We start from the raw sequence: 21216 nt of genomic DNA, 5'->3' as shown, positions 1-21216 counted from the left end.
AACCCACTCCTTTTTTCTTGAATAATTAATGGTTATCAAGTTGTCTTATAGAGATCAAGTTATTTTTTATTTTTTAGTTCAGGAACATGCCTCACCTGCTTCAAATTTCATATAGAATCAATTAATCATTTGATTTCATATCTCTTATGCACACAATATTTAATATTTCTCTATTAGCCAAGTACACCATACCATAATCACCGACAACATAATTCTATAAAATTTCTTGGTGTGAAATAGTATGAAATGAACCCAATTTCTTGATGACATTATAGGCGTTCTTTTCTATTAGGGTTAATCTGACCATACCTAAAATATATGTATCAAAAAGGGTTCATTCTTCCTCCTTCATCTTTTCTGGCCTTTTCCCCATAAGAGGGAGATGAAGTTTATTTTCATAAAGATAGTCTTCAATATGAATTCTTCAATAGACAAAATCTATACCATGAAATTTCTCAATTATTTCTCTCTAAACATTGCTTCATCTCGCACTAACTTCGAGTATGAACTAGATATATAATCGAAATCCGTGATTTGTATCCAAAATGAAGAATAAGTTGAAAAGAAATCTTCCAGATCGGACTTCATCAGATAGCTTAGATCTGGTCAAAAGAAATCTAACTTGATTAATGTTCGTATTAAGCAATAACATTATAAGTTTCATGTACACCTGAGTGCACTGGAATTATATCACCCAAAGCAGAGGTGATATGGCAGACATATGAAAGCTGACTGGACCACTAAATGCTCTAATCTCATATGGTTTTCACTGTTATACTTGTCGTCATGTCTTCTTCACAGTAGAATCGTGAGAGCACATTGTTTTCCTCACATTTTGAATATGATCAATGCCCAAAACTATAACGGAAGATCGAGCCGCGACACCTCCCTTCAATTCATAACGGCAAGAGGATGAAGAATGGAGGGGACCGGTCTTTCTCCTCCGAACAGGCTTTTTGGGTATCTTCCAAAAATCATTAGGTTTCTGTCTTCTGTGGCCCTACATGCTCCTCCGTTTCCTTTCACGTCCATAAAAACATAAAATAAATACATACTAAAACCATGTTTGTTTCTTGAAAAGTAGTTTTCGGGAAATTATTTTCCAAACTTTTCTATGTTTGTTTCTTATTAGAAAAGTTGGTCAACGGAAAACACTTTCCGATCAACGAAAAACACTTTCCAGTCAATTTTAGTTAAAGAAAAATTTGACTTGGTTTTCAGGAAAGTGTTTTCCCTTAAGCTGTGTTTGTTTTCCAGAAAGTGGTTTCCGGGAAATCACTTTCCAAAATTTCTTGTGTTTGTTTGTCAGTAGGAAAGTTGGTTAATGGAAAACACTTTCCAGTAAAAGTAAAATTTGACTTGATTTTCAGGAAAGTGTTTTCCTGGAAAATTTGGGGGAAAACACTTTATGGAAGCTGTGAAAAATTTAGAAATGTCATTATTTGCTGATTATATCAAATTTGATCCTCAAACTTTTGATTGCTATATATATTTTGTTTTAAATATTTATTTTTCAATTTCATCTCTTAAAATTTTATTTTTATATTAACTTTGGTCCTTATTTTTATAATTACTATTTGTTTTTTTCTTATCATATTTTTATTGAAATTTTTTATCTATCAAATTTGATCCTCATTCTTTTGATTGTTACTTATTTTATTTGAAATAATTTATGAAATGTTGATTATTATTATTTTAATTTCTTCATCTTTTTTTTTTTTAGATTTGATCTCTATTATTTTGATTATTATTTATTTTATTTGAGATAATTTATGAAATTATATTTTTTTTTTCAATTTCATTCTCATTCAACTTTTTAACTTGTAAGATTTGTTCCTCATTATTTTAATAAACTTGAGAAAAATAAAATATTAATAAGTTATTTTCCAGCTTATTTTCCATGACATAACCAAACACTGAAAAGTGTTTTTCAACTTATTTTCCATTACACTACCAAATATTAGAAAATACTTTTTTGAAATTCACTTTTTTCAAAATTTATTTTTTCCAAAATTTATTTTAAAATAAAAACTATTTTCTAACAAATAAACAAAGCCTAAAAAAGGGCTGCAAACCATAATGGGAAAAGAAAACAACTTGTCCCATCAATCTTTGATCAACCAATCCAATGGCTGGGGTTACAGGAAAACCAGTGGGGCTGTGATTTTACGATATGAGCCAGCAATAGAGACAAAGGTTACGGATGAAAAAATTCAAAGAAATTTGAGTACTTCAGAAAAATAAATTTTTTTTTAGAAAACCTAATATGATATGATAAGAATTTCAAGTGTAAATTGTAATATAATTTTTTTTATTTTCTTTTTAATTAATTTTAATTCAAATAAGTTTGTTGCTTTCTTATAGTGTTGTCGACTCAACATGCGGTATATCAAAAATTTTAAATTGTTTTTGTTTGAGATTATTTTTTTATATTTTTAAATTATTTTAATATATTGATATAAAATAAAAAAAATATTATTTTATATATTTTTAAATAACTTTAAAAAATCACAATTATTCCAGTAAAAAACAAGCTCGGAGGAGTCACCGACAGAAAATGGGCTCTGCACGTATACAAACGTGCCTAAAATTACATCATGTGCCATAGAATCCAACGAACTCGTCCCTCTGCGTGTATTAAATGTATGGGTCGCTAGACTAATAATTTAATTAAAAAAATGTTTTTGTCTTCAAGCATGAATTATTGAGTACTGCTAGTAGTTGAATGAATTTTGGTTCATTAATAAATAAATAAATAATCACCTCCAAGACAAAAAAAAAAAAAAAAAACAGAGAGAGAGAGTAATAAATAAAAAAATAGAACAGAACATTTGAGGCAGACCAGCCCCTCTTGAAGAAAGTTTGCATTAATACACAGACTGCTTGTTTTTTTTTTTTATTAGATATTCGGGTTACTTATATTTATTTTAATTAATTTTATAAATTTTAAAATTATTAATTATATAAATTTGTAATAACTTTAAAATTTATAAAATTTAAAGGGATGATATTTAAGGGAATAAACATAACTTGCCTTTAGATTTTTCTTTTTTCCTCTTGCGGTTGCGGAAGATAACAAGATAAATATTAAATTAAAATCCATAACCTTTTAATATCTTCTTCGTTTTTTAAGCATGGCTTGAATAGTTTACATTACGTTCGACTATGTCTTAAAATAGCAAAAGAAATATATAAAGATAAAAATATATTTAATTATAAAATATAAAGACAAATAAAAATAGAAATTGAAATAAATCTTTATAATCTTACAATAGAAACAACAAAATGACATTTTTTTTATCTGTTCTATCTTATTTAAAGACATTAACTAAACTAAAATCAAGATGTTACTTTTTAAAAGGAGGTTTGTTTTTGTATTTTAAAAATATTTTTAAAAAAAATTAAATTAAATTGCATTTTTTAAAAAACTAATTTATTTTTAAAATTTTTTAAATTTTTTAATATGCTGATATCAAAAATAATTTTTTAAAAATAATAATATATTATTTTAATATACTATTAAATAAAACTATAAAAAAATAACTATAGTTTTCCCTTGAAATGCCAAATGCCAAGGCAAAAGCAGACAAACATAGAGGCCTGCTGTAATGGCGACAAGAGTAGTTTGATCAATACAATCTTTCAACCACCTCACACACACCAGAAACTTCCTTCTAACCCTAAAGGCAGAAGATCAGCTTATTTTATATAAACCCTTCTCGGTGGCAACGTCACTGTTTTTGTTTTTTGAAAGCCTAAATGATATAATTTCCTCGTTTTTTTCCCCCTTTTTTGGTAAAGCATGATTCCATTTCTTCTTCTGTTTTTTTTTTTATTTTTATTTTTGAATGCGAGTAAGATACCCTTTTTAATATAAAAGTAGAGTCGGCCCATTATATATATATATCCTGTTTTTGCATTAATTTGTTTTTTTTGATAATAATGAATTATGTGATGAGAAAGCAGAGTAAACAAATTCTTGATTTTAAAAAACATATTAAATGAAGTGAAATCCAAGAAAGGGTTTCTCATTGATGAAATTTACTACAGAAGAGAGGACTTTGATGATGAGTTGGTGAGAAGAAGAGGTGAAAGTGATGGGTTTAGCCATTAAAGAAAGACCTTCAAGAACTATTAACAGAGGATATGGCTATGAAAACATCAATCAATCCCTCTGCAGATGACACAAAAATGCTTTCATCCCTGTCACTTTTATCTTGAAAGAAAGAAACCGATTGATGTTTACATACAGCCATAAACAGCCACTCGCAAGCTTGGTTTTTTTATGTGATAGACGTGCTTCGATGCGGGCAGGCATCATTCGTACATCTGCCTTTTCTGTTCTTCCTCTTTCCATCTTTCTTGACATGGAGACAGCAACATGTTTAGGGTTGCGTTTGTAGCAATATAGCGTTGCTTTCGCGCCTGGAGTTTGCAGACAACATTGCAGTTGCTTGGCAATGGAGAGGCCCTGCAGATTGGGTTCGCAACCCTCCTCTAGATTACTGGAAACCTAATCGGATTTTACTATATTAATGTTTTCTGCAGTTTAACTCTGTACAAATCACGTTTTGGATCCCGGAGTTTTCAAGTCAATCCTTGCTGTTCCAGCTAGACTACTAAAAAGCTTCCAAAAACCACCGCCCCCTCCCCAGCTATATATGTCTCACAATATATGGACATAGCTCGAAATATCCGCTAAATACTGCATCCAGTGAAGTGATAGCAGATTATTAAATCAGTTTCATTCCGTCAATTTAGATTAACCTAAATTTTATTTTTAAAAAATATATTTTAAATTTCAATATTATACATAAAAAAAATTAATAAATATTTAATGTAAATATAAACTATATATATAGCTATTTCCCGTGTAAAAATTAAAAAAACATTTTATATTTATGTAATATGTGTGTGTATATATCTTATAAAAAAATAAAAAAATAATCCATGTGAATAAAAACTATATATATTACAAAATATTTCATGTGAATTGAGACTATATATATATCTCAAGTGAAAAAATTAAGAAACATTTTATATAGATGTATATTATAAATATAGCTATCACACATGGGAAAGTTAAAAAAATACATTTATAGGAATGTAGGTTATCAATATAGCTATCCCAAAAAAAAAGTTAAAGAATCATTTCATGAAAATATAGGCTATATAAAAAATATGTGAAGCCAGGTATTTACAAATTAACTTTATATTATTTGGATTTACTAAAAAAATATATAAAAAAAAGATTGAATTTCACTCGAGTTATGTCAAATCATCCAGATTTTAAGTTGACCCAGCTGGTTAATTGGATTTTACTAGGCTTATTACAAGCCTGAGTTTAGACTATTTAAAACTTGACCAAAGCCCCGAATCCTGGGTTAACCTGCTGGGCTAAACCAGGCCAGGTTTAATATCTAGCATGTAAACTTGAAATGTTATAAATAAATCTCATCAAACTGAGATTTCAAAAAAAATAAAGTTATAAAACCTAGATTGACTTCATGACCCGCTGAAGAAATTCAAGAAAAAAAAAAGGTTTAATTAACTTGATTAAAACTACTAGATCCAAACTTAACCCGGTCAAAAATCAACTATCATCCTGTTAAACTTTTTTTTTTTTTGTTGAAACAATTGGCCAGTGAGACCTTATCCTAAGTTCTCCCCCAAGTCAACTGGATTGAGTTTTACAACTATGTAAAAACAATTATAGATAATCAAGTAGGATCAAATGTAATCAAACTGTTACTTTAAATGACATCAAAGGTATGGATATTTGTTCCATCTTTCACGAGGCACGAAAAAATTTGGGCACGCCTCAATCCGATTCCAAACCAGCAAAACTAGCTAGCTCACTAGAGAAACACATGAACTTGAGTGAGCGGAGGAGGGAGGGGTGCAAAATCTTATTTAGTTTGACATTTTAAAATCTAATGAAACCCGTCTCAGATCAAATCAGTTTCATTGCCCCTACAAAGCCAAACGGAGCTTAACTACAAGGAACTAAGGAAATACCACACATGTTGTACAGCACTTGCTTGAAGGAAAGTTTTACCACAGTAAATAGTGCCATTAAGCTTGGGGGCATTATTCTTTCACGTACCATCCAGGAAACCAAACCAATTCATTTTGGTTTTTACATATTTGAGTGACCAACTCGGACCTGAACCCGGTGCCATGAAGTGTTGAGTATCCCTCTCAAATTCCAAATCTCCAGCACATTTTCAGGCTGGACATTTGCAGCCGAATCCACCTGTCCATGATGAACATAAGAAGAATAAAAAGATTGTAAAATAATTAAGATAATGGACATGTGTCTGTAGTTCATTTAGAATACCATTTTTCTTCTTTAAATTATGATGTGACATGAATGGAAGTTGACAGAAAGCGGGGACATATTTTTATGGCCAAGCATGAGTTCGAAGCTCTCAGCTTCAATGAATTCGGATAAGATTTTGCAGACTCATGGCCGTTGTCAATTACGACAAAGCGGCATGAGCCTACTAGAAATATTTTTATATACAGAACTCATTTATGAATGTTCAGTGTATTTCACAGAATATGTAATTAATTTATGAGAAAGCATGCAGATTTATGAGAATGAGTCCAAACATTTGGCATATTTAAGTGTACAAGTAAAAAAAACACTGAATCACAATGTACTTTGCTATAAGAGAGGAAAACATACTGCTTTAACAACTATCTCTGTGCTCTGTGGAGCATCAACTGTCACATCAAAAAGAACCCAGGCCCATTTGTCACTGTTCATATCATCTGAGATGTATTGGACGCCAGGCTTCTGGTACCTGGAGGCTTCCACCCAGGTTTTGCCACCATCAACAGACACGTCTACTCTATCAATTCCACGGCCACCTCCAGATGCTGCATATCCACTGACTTTAACCTGTAAGATATAATGGTAGACAAAGATCAAGATCACCTGAATATGACTTGACTTGTCGAGGAGCCTAAGAGCAGCTCCTGCCTCAATATACAACCCATGTGAAAAGAAATCTAGAAAGTCAGAACTATTTCTTGACACAAAAAAGCAATGAATTAATGAAGCTGTGAAAAATAATATGACCAGAAAACTTCAAAGTTTTAATTTAAATACAAATTCTTTAAGTAACATACTAAAATTCAAAGGGAACAATTTTAAAAGCATAATAATTTCAAAACTGTGGAGCCACAATTTCTCAGTAACACTGTTAGATGGAAAACTCAGAAAGAATTCTAATCTATGCATGCCACATCGAAGAGATTAAGAAACAGGAGAAATTTCTGTTATAGGCAATGTGCTTTGGCACAATTGACAGGTAAAGAAAAAACATATTCATATGTACACACTTGAGCACAATGAAATGTAATACCATCAAGAAACTAACCTTCCCAGGCTTTATTGCAGTGACATCCTCTAATGAACAAATTGCACTCTGTCAATCAGAAAATTTGCAAGTTTTAGTCAAACAATTATTCTGATAAAAGGATAAGCTGGGTTTCAATTGTATGTTTTCTATAGAAGGAAAATTAGATGCAAATGACAATCATAAACCTTTCCCAATTCATTTCCACACCACAGTCCAATCAATAAGACAACTCAAATGATGATTCAAATTGCTTTAAGCCATTAAAGAAGCTTCTATATTATGGACACAATATTCAGGCATAAACATCATCAAATATCTGCCCGAAAAACAGAAAAAAAGATTTCAAGTAAAAACCTGAACAGGGAAATCCATTTGTGGCCTCCTTGTAGACCAATTGATGTTGTCCCAATTCACTGAAGGAGGAAACATTTTATAGTCCTTTTGCATAAAGAATCCCTGTAAGGTGGCAATGTATGTTCAGTCATATGGCAACTGGAATAAAAGAGGAACTAAGTTTGTTAAAACATACATAACACTTTTGTGACCTGGGATTCTTCTGCAATGATGTTGATACAATCCAACCATTTGACAGATCGGGCACCTATAACACCTGGTACGACCACTCGCAATGGATAACCATGATCCCTGTTTAGAGGCTTTAGAATGACAATAATATTGTATATTAATATCAAAAACAGTATAATTGAGAAATTATGATGGCAGGAGAAAAGTAAATGATAGAAAAAAGGCAAAATTGCTGAAGGAATAGTGAAGAGTCCACAACTAAGTGCATATCTATACAGTAACACAAGATCAAGTTCATTGAAATCATGTAATGATGCATACAGCCTCCATGCAACTCATTGCTCTATCAAATTACATGGATCAGTTTAAAAAAAGAAAGCTATCCTAAGAGCAAGTATCTTTTGCCTAAATGGACCTTTTCATTACCGTTGTAGCACATTGGTGTTCAAATGACACTTGTTTGTGCACTTATTAAGTGCAAAATTATCAAGCCTTTCAATGGAAAAACAAAATGTGACCTAAAGATGAAAATTCACCCTCGAAATCTGTATTGATACACAGAACAAGTGGAATGACACAATTTTCTGACCTGTGAGTTTTAGACAGTAATTATTCACATAACAACTAATCAGCTGATTACTATAGATTGGTTAGCTGACGAGTTTATACTAAACAACCACTAAGGCACTAAATGCAGATGTAGGATCCTGGGATTACCTTAGAATTGACATGCATAACTGAAATGAAATATTAGTTTCATCAATAAAGCGATGTCAGAAAGCAAACTGGAAAGCAATCACTTCATGTAGCATAAGAAACAACATTATCACCATCATCAAGAGTCTGATTTTGACAAGGTGTGGTGGAAACACACTTTTTGATGACAATAAAGTAAATTAAACAGGTCAAAGCCTTTTATCAAGTCCACTAACCTCTCCATTCATCTCATAAGCAACCAAAACATCAGCTTCAGGGTTTGTAGCCTGACTGAGCGGAATTGATGCTTTGTATGGGCCTCCATTCTCCTCCTGCACTTTTTTAATATTGTTATAATCAGGATTATATCAAGGGGTTCCGCAGAGTCACAAATGTGCACTAAACAATTGGAAAGTTGCACAACTGCTATTCAGAATGGCAGGTTACCTTACACTTATCAATGCTTACAAATTCAACATGTTTTCCACCTGATTTAGTGGTACTTGTCAACTTAGATATCCCAACAAGTTCAAGAACATCAGCCAATTTGGCACCACCCCAGACACCTGAAAGGAAATCCAAAGAATTTAGAGAAACAATAACAGTATAAACTAATTTGCACAAAGTGATGGCCCTCCTCGAGATCCCTTTGATGAGCGAAACTATCTTGTTTCATTTAATACAACTCATCTATCTGCACATTGATAATACACAGATTGAACCATCACTAAAGGGTCTCAAACAATTCTGAATAAACTTCTATTCATCGCATAATGTGCCAGCATATCTACTTGAAAGATGCTAAATCTTTCAGATTCTATAATTGCATGTTCAAAGCACCATCTAACAATCTGGCAAACTTACCCAAACCCCCCAACATGCACTATATATCCAATGACATTCCAAAGCTAATAGGGTTAAAAATGAGAACAAACCATTTCCAATAGCAGAAACATCCCAGCCAACCCCTTTCACTGTTTTGACTTTGCTCATGGCAGTCCTTCTGTTTCCAGCACACTGTTCAGCTCACACAAACAACAGAGCCAATGATGACTTCTATGATAACAAACAGATTTAGGCAACAAATCACATTGGATTGGAACAACAAACAAGCTAACTGAAAACGCATTACCAAACATACCTGTAAGGTGGCAGCAACATTATATTTTGGAAGCATCCTGTTATGTAATAATGACATTAACTCCTAGTCCAAGAACATCTAAAGCATGTATAGCATAAATAGCTCGTACACGAGTGTACCCAGAACTCACTTGATATCTCTCATGAACAGTTCTCTAGAGTTGTCGATCAAACCACGAATCAAAACAGAGTATCTGCTCAGCCACGTACGTGGAAGAATCAGATAAATTATTCCGACAGTGAACTATATCAAAGTGTAAACACGGAAGTAAGACTAAAATGAGCGAGTACAACCTTTCTATGTCATCAACAACTGGAATGGGACCATGATTTCTCTTGTAGAACAAATCCACAGGCGTCACATAAGAAGAAATCAAGGCCGAACGAGGTGGTTCGGCATTGAAAGGATACTGCACAGTGTAAAATATAAAAATACCATCACTGGATGCAATAGAAACTCGGCGATACAGTAACAGCATGCCCACAACATAATAACAAACGTAATGCAATGAGATTGTAAGGAAAATTCCCAAGAGAGCATTCAAATTTCGCTTAATTTTACAATTAAGATCAAAAGAAATAAAAAGAAAAATTCTTCTAATAAGCCGTCCTGAGGCAAAATAGCTAATCCCCAGAAATCTTGAAGGTAAACCCAATTGAAAGAAGCAAACTTTCAATCACTTAAGATTTCAAAAGCTCTATATTACTGTACCACCCATATCATCACACATAAACACAAAATTTTCCTCTAAGTTACTACAAGTTTAAGCTCAAATGCTCCATAGAATGTCACAAATGTGAAAATTTAAAAAACCCACATCAGGAAATGGAGTAGAAGCACAAAGCAGACAAATAGAATCCAAAATTATTGAATTAAAAAGAACAAGAGATAGAAATAAGCAAAGAAAAAAAAAAGCTATGCATGATTGTTTGAACAGTGAAAAGGAGAGAAATAGCAGGCCTTGGAATTGATTTGGAGGGAAGGGTGACGAGGTGGTTCTTGTAAGTAGTCTGAAGGTCCTTTTACTCCTGGCATTCTTCTCTTCGATTCACAATCACAATCTTACAGAGCCGGACACACACTCTCCTGTTCCACCAATATATATTTATATGGTAATGGTAAATAAAAAGACACCATAGAATAGAATAATAGAACTAAAGCGAGTAAAGTTATCTGACGGTGATAATACCTTCTCACTTATCAAAAACGTTTTTTTAACATAATATAAAAAATATAATATAAACTCAGATTATAAACCATGAATAGTAAAATAATTTTATAAAAAAAAATTAACTAATTATATATTAATAATTCTAGCAAAAAAAATTAATTTACATTAAAATCTAATAAAAAAATCAATAATATTATAATTAATAAGTGATTCAAAGTAAAATAAAAAAGATAAATAACATAAATTAATAAATAATAATATAAAAAAATAAAAAAGTCTCATAACGAAATTTTTCAATACAGGAGAATCACTAAAAGGTAGGAAGTATATATAAATCTAGTGACACTTGTTTGTTCCCATCACAATAAAATCTTGATGGATCCCTTTTGGATTGTAAGCTAATGAGTTTAAATTAGTAATTAATTAATATAAATTTAATAATGAAATAAACCCCTAAACAATCTCTAATGCACTAGAAAAAAATTTGAATAAAAAATAATTATTTAAAAATAAATAAATAAATAAAATAGAATAATAAAAAAAAGTCTTCATGTTAAAATTCTTCCATGTAACCTGAATATCTAATTTTTGCATATTATTATCTTGATTTCAAACATGTCCTTCTCTCTCGTTTGGATGAATTATCGGGCCTACGATATATAGTTGGAAAGTTTCAGATGTTTAGTTTCTATTCCAACTTTAATCGAAGCAAAATTTCATCTGTAGCTCTAGATATGTCTCAAACAATACACGAAGGTCTTGTTTAACATATTTGATAATATTAGTTTACTAACTTTGACCCTCTGAAATATTATGTTTCGTATCTCCATTTGACCTGAAAATTTACCACAATATATTTTCATGTATATAATATTTCCCTGTAAAATTGAAGCTTTATTCAACATACAGTTTGAAAAATATGCTTAATTTTGTAAAATGAGCCAACATATATTTTAAAGCTAAATTTAAACCTGATTTGATTTATATTATAAATTTAATAAACTCGTAAAATCGAATTTAGTTTATCAGTTTACTCATTTTACACGAAGTTAATTTTGATTTTACTGGGTTTCAAGTTTTTAGTCTAATTTAACACACTAGATACATATTAACTTGTAAATTATAAGATTTTAAAAGTTAATTCGTGATTTTAACAACCTTAACAGTGATGCTTTGAAGGGAGCCTCGGTGCCTAAATGGTTACTACTCAATCCCACCTGCTTATACCATTTATATTCCAAATCGATCTCTGCCCCTTTAATATTCAACATCAATTTCCATTTTTTTAATAAAATTTATTGTTAATATTTTAAGAAAATAAACTATTATCATATATTTATATTAAATATTCAACATTCAATTTTATAATTAATATTATTAACTTTCATTTAAATATTTTCTATTCTTGTTTTAAAATTTATTATGAACATAAAAAATATTACTATATAATATAATATTTATTTAAAATATATAATTAAATTTTATTTAAATTTTAAACATTTATTTTTTTAATATATAATATTCAACATCGTTTAGCAATATTTTTTTTTTTTTTTGGTGTAGCAAATTTGAATCCTATCAACTTCAATTTATTTGATTATTATATATAATTAGATATGATTACCTTTTTATGAGTAATTCAATAAATCTGTTAATTAGTTGTAAAACTTAATTAATAAGTTAATATAGGTTGGTTTGGAAAATTTAAGACCTACAATCTAATCGAGTTGGTTATTAGTTGAATCAGCAAAGATTTTAACTAGGCAATTTTTTAATGATTCGACTAAATTTTATTCAAACTAAGTAAAGTTAACTATATACTAAAAAATTCATTTAGATACTAAGAACTTAATATACACATTCAAGCAAATCCTATACTTCAAGTGTGAGGAAATTGTATTTTTCTTTTTAGTCATGGATTGTGGTTCTGTGTTTAATTTGTATTTTGAATTTTTGAATTATTTTTGTTAATTCAAACTTATGAGTCTTTAAATTATCATTTATTTTTTGAATTAATTAAAAATTATATTAAAATCAAAACTTTTTAAACCATGGACATAACTTGGTTGGCATAGTGACCCGAATATTAATTTAATAACGTAATAACTTTTTTTTATTATTATTATTCAAATTGAATCTGAAAACTATGCTTTCAATGAGGTGGAAAAATGTTTACCAAACAATAAAATTTCAATGAGACGCTTAGAACAGAAAACATTAAATCTCAGTACTTGAAATCTCGAGTTTTAACGAGTAATAAGTAAACAAATAAAAAGTTTTCAGTTTTGGTTGCGACGAAGTGATGGAAGGGATTTTTTTTTTTTTCCTTTTTTATCTTTTAGCATTTGGTGGTTTGTGAGGTTCTTGTTGGAAAATGGTGGGTCTCACCAGAAACTGTGGATTCCGCCACTAGATTACGAGAGAGACAAGTGGAGCACGGCGGGGCCACCAATTTAAAAGAGAACGAAAAATTGTTGGCAGAACTATATAAAGACAAGAAGGTTTGCATCAATAATACATGGATTCCATCATCACGCAAACAAATTAAGAGCCCTTTGCCTGGTTGATATTCTTTAGTCCTCTTTGATAAGAAATTTATAGATTATATAACAAAGTTTGTGGAGCCTGTCCTGCTTGATATTGCTCTCCTTAATATTTTTCTTTTTTCTAAGATTATTGTCCTTTAAATTTTGTTATATTCATTTCAATATCCTACTTTTTATTTATTTAACATCTTGACCATTTTAATCTGGTTGACTTACCTATCTCCATCTTTCTAATCTTCCAAAATCATCAATAATACTTCTATTATTAATCTTTTTCTTCAATCTAATTCATAATCAACTAATTATATTAAAAGTATCCATAAATTTATTTTACATACACACTTACTCTAATGGCCTTACAATGATGTTTCAAATTCTATTAATATATTCAGAAATGATGTTTTTGAGTGTTTGGACAACAAATAATATATTTTATGCCTATATTTCCTTCTCTAGAACACCCAAAGTAAATGGTTGGTGGGGAAGGGCTAACACTTACAAAACAATTTTTTTTATATAAAGTTTAATGAATCCTCCAATGATAAAAATCAATTTTTTTTAATAAGAGATTATATTAAATGAGAAAATGAAGCTTTAAATTGTAAAAAACAAGAATATTTATGTTCTTGTTTTTTCAGGATAAATGCTATAAGGATTAAAGTATGAATACTAAGAAAATATACATTGTGAACCATTTACTTGAATGGTTTCGGTGAGCATATATGCTGCTGAATATTGCCATGTTGCTTGAATAAAGGAGTTAAAGTCTCATTTTCTTATGATAGCATTAACAAGATATATATATATATATATATATAACATTAATGAATAATAAATATTTCTTACATAATATTAATAAGAGATAGATACCCTTATACAATATTAATATTGATAAAAAATATGTATGCTTTTAAAGACTTTTTATACACCTAGAGATATAGATAAAAAATTATTCATGACTTTTAATACTTTATATTAAAAACTTTAAAAATAAACAAATAAAGCTTTATAGCTTAACATGAGGTCTTGTAATGATTATTTAGTCATATACTCACTTGACTTGAAACAATCGAGTTCAATAATAGGTTTGGTAGTTTGTCAAACTAATGTCTGTTTGGATTGACTAAATCTAAAATGTTGAGTATAGCAGTTTACAAAACCCATATATACTTGGGTTCAACATGTAGCTAAACCCAAGGTTGTTTAGCCTTGAAGCAAGTCAAACTCATATCATACGAGCTTGACATTCTGCCAAGCCTCATCTTGTATGATCCTTTTAAACATAGATTTAGTAAAAATAAAATAAAATTTCAATAACTCATCACATTAGATAAAACTGCTTGTGTGTGAACATATTGCAAATATGTTTATAGGCCAAATGGATAAAATAAAGCTCCCAGAGAAATATATACGGTCAAATACACAATCTAACAAAAACAACTATAATTTTATATTTGATCGTTGAATTAGACTCAAATTTCGCTAGATCATTCTACTTAATTTTGAATTTTAATTATGTTTTCTACTTGGTTTATATTTTTTTGGTTAGGTCAGTTTTTATTTCTATATAAATAGTTAGTGAGTTATTTCTTTCATCAAAATTTTGAATTACAATTTTTTCAGAAAATTACAGTTTTCTTTTTCTTTTTCATTCAAGCAATATATTGCATCTCCTATGCTGTTGTAGTTTCATTTTCAAAACTTATTTTGATTTAATTGATAGTAATTAATATAGATATAAATTTAAAAAATGTAATAGTTTGATTTGAGGTGTGAAATCTTAATTGGAATATTGAAAGTTTTTGAAGAGAAAATTTTTTTATAGTAGAAAAACCTTTCATATCATAAATTATTAAATGAAAACTTTTCGCATTTTGGAATTGATTGTCCGCCCAGCCTACTGTGCTTAATATTTTCTTGCTGGAAAACATTCCATGTAGGAAGACACAAGGTGCTTGAGAAACGAGTTGATTTATTGCTTCCCGCTGAATTCCAATGCATGCGCTCTTTTCTTTCAACGTTCCAGGCAGCCAGCAACAAAGGACCTGCTCACAGTAATAGAGATATTTGCAGCTTTAAATCCAAATTGTAGAAAACTTGCAAACTCCGGCCAGCAGCCTCCATTTGATTCTTCGAAAAAGCCTTTTCGTAGAACCCTATCATGCAACCGATGAAGGGTATATGGTGAACATTTATGTGGTCTTGTGGTTGACAATGTGATTTTATGTTCAACTGATGGGATGAAATTTGAAATGAAGGGGATGTTTTGATTTTCATGTGTTCCTTTCAGCCATTCCAGGATTACTTAATGATGATCAAGCAGTTTTCTAATTTAGAAGTTGACAGGCTTTTGTGACTGGGATCATTTCTTTTGAACCCTTCAAAAATTCAAATCAAAGCTATGTGTTTGATGCTTTTTCTCACTCCTAAACTAGAAAGGAAAGGTTGATGGTGAACATTTAAGTTCTGATTTCCATACCATTTACAGTGAGTTCTTGTACAATGCAACGGAAGCCAAGCTCTGCACAGGCTCTCATACCATGAAACATGAGCAAAGCAATGCATTATATTTATTGATACAAGCGTTGTGTATGCTATATGAGTACTTCACATGTTGATAATATCTGTAATACAAGACCGTATTACTTGGTGTGTTCTATGAGAAAACAAGCAAGGATAAATCTCAAAGCCCTTTTATATACATGGAAAAGATTGACGGACAACGAAGGCTATATATATATATATATATATGATTCTAGTTACTGTCGATTTATAGTGCCATGAAAAATCAAGGTTCTTAGGAAGATTGCAAATGCTCATCAGATCCTCCATCTCCTGCACCCTTGTGCTTCGCCGTCATTTTTTTCCAAAGATTACGAGGTAGCCATGAGAGAGAGGAAACCTGAACAAGCGCCCAAAACAAAGCAAGTCAACCTGAAGGCAGCATGTATACTGTGCATGGAGTATAGTGTGTCAGGTAAGATAAAACAGAAACGACCTAATTACAGCTACAACATGGAGTATAGTGTGCCATTTATCAGAAATGACTTAATTGTCTAGTTACTCCATAAACTTCTCCCATCATACAGCATCGCAATATGTAATTTTAAGTTCATGACCAACTAGAAAGGATTCAATTTGAATCCCATGTGAAATCCAAGTTCCTACAAGTAAGAGGAACAGGTGATTAAAGCCAAAAAAACATTTCACAGCGGTCGTATAATCCTACCTATTCAAGTTGCTCACATTTTGACCATCTTCTAAACATTCTGTGGAGTGGTTATCTGTATTGCACGTTTCAGAAGCTGCTGGTAGCCTAGACTTCTCGACCATTCATCAATTTCACGAGCTCGTAGAACAGGCAGAGGATGTGAGAGCTGTCTTGTTTGAGCATTTCTGCAGCACTAGCAAATCAGACAACTGCCAGGAAACTGGTAGGTGTAATTTTTGGTACTCAGTTCATATATGATACTGCTCACCTTATGTACAATCCCACGGAACTTGAAGAAGCTCTATCATAAGAGCGCGCTTGTTCCAAGAATGCATCCACGTTTAGCTGATCAGCAATTGATGGGCTTCCCCCAGCTAATTTCATCAAAACAGAGATGACCACCTCTTGTAGGATAATAAGAAAAGGATAAGATAATCAAATCTATACAAATATACCACCGTAATCAATTTATACAATTAAAAGGTTCCATTTTTATATACCTTAGGGTCTTGGGCAACAAGAAGGGCTGCACGGTCACAAGTTAGCTCTGCTGCTCGGAGCCAACGGAATAATTGTTCTTCTAAATTCCGAGCTATCAACCAACCAATTCCTGTGAACAAAATAGGCGTTTCAGAACTCTATGAAGCATGTTGTTAAGGAAGTAGACAATCTGAGAACTATCGTGAATGAAACAACTTGATTGCTAATATGTGCAGCCACGGACCCCATAAACCGAAGGTTCCAAACAAAGTTGCTGCTTTCAGACAGTAAAATTAACAAGGAAACTGGTATATGGGTACAAGCCATCATTACCAATATACAAGGATTTTAAATATTAATTTTTGATACATGGATCTTTTAACTTCCAGTAAATAAAACTCCAAAAATAAATGGAAGAAATCTTTCAGTCAAAACCCTGTAGTTGTTGCACTTTCATATAACAAAAATTAGATGAAGCCATCGTAAGACCAACCCCATACTCCATTGAAATGATCTCAACTTGCTCAAATAACTCATCAAATATATGCCATTTTTTAAAAGGTCGATAGGCAGTATACTAATTTGTTGTACAACTCGGAGTCTTGTAATTCAAAATCAGTTAACCTGAATTTCTGCAAGATCTGTTTTTAAAAAAGACTGGTTAAGCTGTGAGTTCAGAGGCTGCACATATTTTTCTCAGTATCCAAGAAAATGATTCTAATCAAAGAGGATATAGATTGAAATTATAGATGTTACCTCAACAAACATCACAGAAAGAAAACACCTACCAGGGACAGTATAGGCTCCGAGTGTAAGAAAATTGGCGAATGTGAGCCATACTCCGTGATCGCATTTCAGATGACCCAACTCGTGAGCCAAGACAGCCTACTTTAAGTTAAATAGTATAAAGTTAATAGCATCTCATCATTTGAAAGATAGTTCTATTATGCAAGAAAACATTTATATCTAGATATATCTGTGCATACAGATGTAAATGAAAAGAAAAAGGTTATAAGATAAATGACAGGCAAAAAAGAAGCTAAAACTAAAGCCACAAACTATGCCACATGGATGCTCGTGAACCTTGCAGAGCCAATCAAGCAAACCATTCGTTCACAGGGAAGGACTCAAAATAAGTCAACTGATAATCACAACATGCTTTTAAAGGTAAATGTACAAATCCAGACCTGCAACTCCTTTCTTGTTAGAAGCTCCACGAGGCTGGTATGCACAACAACAAATGGCTTTTGCCCACTTATGGCTAAAGTATATGCATTTGGTACAGGACTTTGCCGAACATATAGATCAGGGGCCTCCATATTCAGTATTTGCGCAGCCTCAGTCATCAATTGATGAAGTTCAGAAAGCTGATACAAAATAAATTAACATATGCAAGGCTATAAATTGCTACATATATCCCACATCCTTTTACAATATGCAGATAACAGGAAAATGCTGCGTATAGAGTCTATTTCAAACAGTGATATTTTATGCCAATTCAGCACTGACAACATGTTGTTAAAATTGTTATGAAGTGAATTACAACGCATTTCTTAGATGCATTGATATATTAAGCACCTATGATTCTCTTTTCTGTAAATAAAACAGAAGTCCACGCCCAAATGATGTGAATTACGATACGAAAAACACACACACACACACAAGGGAAAAGATGTTATAAGAGCTCCAAATGAACAAAACCTGGACAAAAGAGTAAGTTCACAAGATGCCAAATGTATCAGATACCAGCAGACTGCTTTATACGTATGTTCAATATGAATATTTCTAACAATTATAGATATGTCCCTTTAGATGAATCTTTACAACTGTAAATGTCATTTTGTTGGCTTAGATTAATGAAGATCTTTTTATAGTTGGTAAAAAGATAATTTGGCTAAGATAGAAGTTTATCAAAATCAATTAGCATTATCTTCTCTGTAATTATAGGATTAGTTTAGATTATTTAAGATATAAATTTAAATAAAGAAAAAGTTATCCGAAGATAACTTTATCAGTGTTTTTGTAAAACATGTTAGCAGTCTGTTACTGATTTTAACAGACTAGGAAACTTGAAGACTATCCTTATCCTTATCACATAAGACATGTATATAAGGAAAGTTAAGTCTGAAGAAAGGAGAGCATTGTGTGCTTCAGAGGAGAGTTTCAGAACATAAAAGCATCAATTACATTGAAGCAAATGTGCCAACTAGCTAAGGAGTTTATACAGAGTTTCACAACACATATTTTTGACACATGAGGAATGTGTAGGAAATTCTCAAGGAGAATTGGTCTCTGAAGAGTTAAAGAGCCTGAAGACTTTTAGAGGAAGTTCTTGTGTAAACTGTTAGTTACTGAAGGTTCCAGTTAGAATGAAAACAATATGAAGATTATTAGATGTACTAGCAAGCTACTGCAGTAGGAGACATAATATGGTTCACTGTCTCATCAAGTAAGGTAGTATAGACACAAAGGGTTGTGTTAGAGATACTCATCATGTAATCGTTTAAGTTAGTGAAAAAATTATCTATCGTGGATTTGGCTGACTCAGAGGGTTTTTTTTTTAAAAAAAAAATCTTTTGAAGAGTTCTTCAAAAGATTTTCCCCTCATAACCAAATACCTTGTGCATTTAAGTTTTTTACATTCTTTATTTATTTGATTACTAATCAATGTTTGCAAAATGTTATCAGATCATCTGTTAACAGGTGGTAAACAGGAAAACAGACTTTCAACAACTATTTTGAAAGTAATCAACTTGCAGCAAATGACACTTTTAATGGAGTACCATGAGAAAATACAGCCACACAAGATAGCCTAAATAAACTCTAATGTTTGCTAGAGTCATACAATTACCTGATTTTTAGAAACAAGAACTGAAGTCCCAATATTTTCTAGAAGCATGATTTGCTCTGTCACAGACCCTGCAATTATGCATTCCAAGAAACAACTTAGAATATAATTCAAAGAAAACATTAGCCAAATCTTTCCAAGCACGAGAAACCATGGTTATATCTAAAGAAGAGAAAAAAAGAGAGGCTAGGTTTACATCATGGAATCGATGACAAATAACTTGTGCATAGCATATAACACAATCCCCTTTATTTCTGCTGAGCCATTAAAGGAACATTTCAGAGAAATAGAGCTTGTATTTATCACAACTTTCCCACTATACAAAAGCCAAATACAAGCTCCAAATTTACAGAAATGCGAGTGTTAAATACAAAATCAAAGTCAAATGAAGAGTAGATAGTAAATTAAAGGGGGAAAAACAAAAGCACAAGTCAATAAATACACTAATCATACAAAAAGACATTCTAATAGTACCTAATAGAGCCTTCCCCAATTCATTTAATCCTGGAATTGCCCTCAAAATCAGTGTATTCTGATGGGAAAAAAAACCAAGAATTAGACGATTGCAAATAGAAAAAAGAGAAGGGGATTTCCAATATAAATAATCCAGTACAAAGAAACCTGTTTATCAAGAGGGTGTCTAAAATCATCAGCATCAAGATTACGAATAAAAAGAGAAGAAGCTCTACAAACAGAGATCCTGACTCTTTGATTCTTCTTTGCCAAACCAAAGACTCTTTGATTCTTCTTTGCCAAACCAAATCCAAAAGAAGCTGAGCGAAACCTCAAATCACTTGAACTGAAAGTAAGAGCAGCAGCAGCAGCAGCATCTGGTCTTCTTCTATGAGCCAAAGATAGAGAAGACAGAGACACAGAAGCCATTGCAAGAGAAAGAGAGAAACAACACAAAATTCCAAGGGCTTGCTTTCTTTCTTGCTGGGTTGGAGTTGTAATTTTTCAAAAGATATTTGAGTTGTTTGACGCGTCTGTAATTTGGTGTCCACAGCCGTTTTTATGGTTACCAATGGCGCCACTTTGCTTTCTATTGACTCTCTGTGAAGGCCCTCGAAGTTTGGGCTATTTGTTTCTTGTTTTTTTGTGTTTTAAAAGAAATATTAAAAAAATTTAAATTTATTTTATATTTTTTTTCAAATTATTATATTTTTAAATTATTTTAATATGTTAATATTAAAGATAATTTTTTATAAAATAAAATTTTTAATATATT

At 31.4% G+C, this 21216-nt stretch overlaps 2 protein-coding genes across 3 annotated transcripts; both read right to left on the bottom strand.

The window, feature by feature from the left end:
- Positions 1-5900: 5900 nt before the first annotated feature.
- LOC118063328 (sulfite oxidase) lies at positions 5901-10852 on the bottom strand. Its single transcript, XM_035077346.2, has 12 exons — positions 10693-10852; positions 10026-10141; positions 9863-9925; positions 9733-9769; positions 9527-9608; positions 9039-9157; positions 8828-8923; positions 7916-8026; positions 7725-7826; positions 7389-7436; positions 6692-6907; positions 5901-6256 (listed from the first exon to the last, which is right to left on the bottom strand). Exons 1-12 carry the CDS (start codon positions 10765-10767, stop codon positions 6140-6142), a joined length of 1182 nt encoding a protein of 393 aa, XP_034933237.1. The 5' UTR covers positions 10768-10852; the 3' UTR covers positions 5901-6139.
- Positions 10853-15997: 5145 nt separating this feature from the next.
- Positions 15998-21003, bottom strand: LOC118063317 (plastoglobule-localized metallopeptidase 48, chloroplastic). Of its 2 annotated transcripts, XM_035077336.2 has the most exons (9): positions 20610-21001; positions 20463-20520; positions 19992-20059; positions 18328-18507; positions 17929-18025; positions 17161-17270; positions 16929-17062; positions 16679-16845; positions 15998-16351 (listed from the first exon to the last, which is right to left on the bottom strand). In XM_035077336.2, exons 1-8 carry the CDS (start codon positions 20868-20870, stop codon positions 16710-16712), a joined length of 1044 nt encoding a protein of 347 aa, XP_034933227.1. In that variant the 5' UTR covers positions 20871-21001; the 3' UTR covers positions 15998-16351; positions 16679-16709. The 2 variants fall into 2 exon arrangements, with proteins under 2 accessions (XP_034933227.1, XP_073263321.1); XM_073407220.1 differs by lacking the exon at positions 15998-16351 and having other exon boundaries at positions 16678-16845; positions 20610-21003.
- Between the last annotated feature and the right edge of the window lie 213 nt (positions 21004-21216).

The sequence above is a fragment of the Populus alba genome, chromosome 1 (genome assembly GCF_005239225.2).
Source record: "Populus alba chromosome 1, ASM523922v2, whole genome shotgun sequence".
In the NCBI taxonomy this organism is placed as follows: domain Eukaryota; kingdom Viridiplantae; phylum Streptophyta; class Magnoliopsida; order Malpighiales; family Salicaceae; genus Populus; species Populus alba.
This window is presented reverse-complemented; position numbering and strand designations above follow the sequence as displayed.

Coding starts and splice junctions, on each gene's coding strand:
- LOC118063317 (XM_073407220.1), bottom strand. CDS start 20,870: ATGGCTTCTGTGTCTCTGTCTTCTCTATCTTTGGCTCATAGAAGAAGA. Junction 17,271..17,928: donor CGGAGCCTATACTGTCCCTG/GTAGGTGTTTTC, acceptor TTTTGTTCACAG/GAATTGGTTGGTTGATAGCT. Junction 17,063..17,160: donor TTGTTGCCCAAGACCCTAAG/GTATATAAAAAT, acceptor ATCCTACAAGAG/GTGGTCATCTCTGTTTTGAT.
- LOC118063328 (XM_035077346.2), bottom strand. CDS start 10,767: ATGCCAGGAGTAAAAGGACCTTCAGACTACTTACAAGAACCACCTCGT. Junction 7,827..7,915: donor TCATTGCAGAAGAATCCCAG/GTCACAAAAGTG, acceptor GCCACCTTACAG/GGATTCTTTATGCAAAAGGA. Junction 6,908..7,388: donor CTGCAATAAAGCCTGGGAAG/GTTAGTTTCTTG, acceptor TATATCTTACAG/GTTAAAGTCAGTGGATATGC.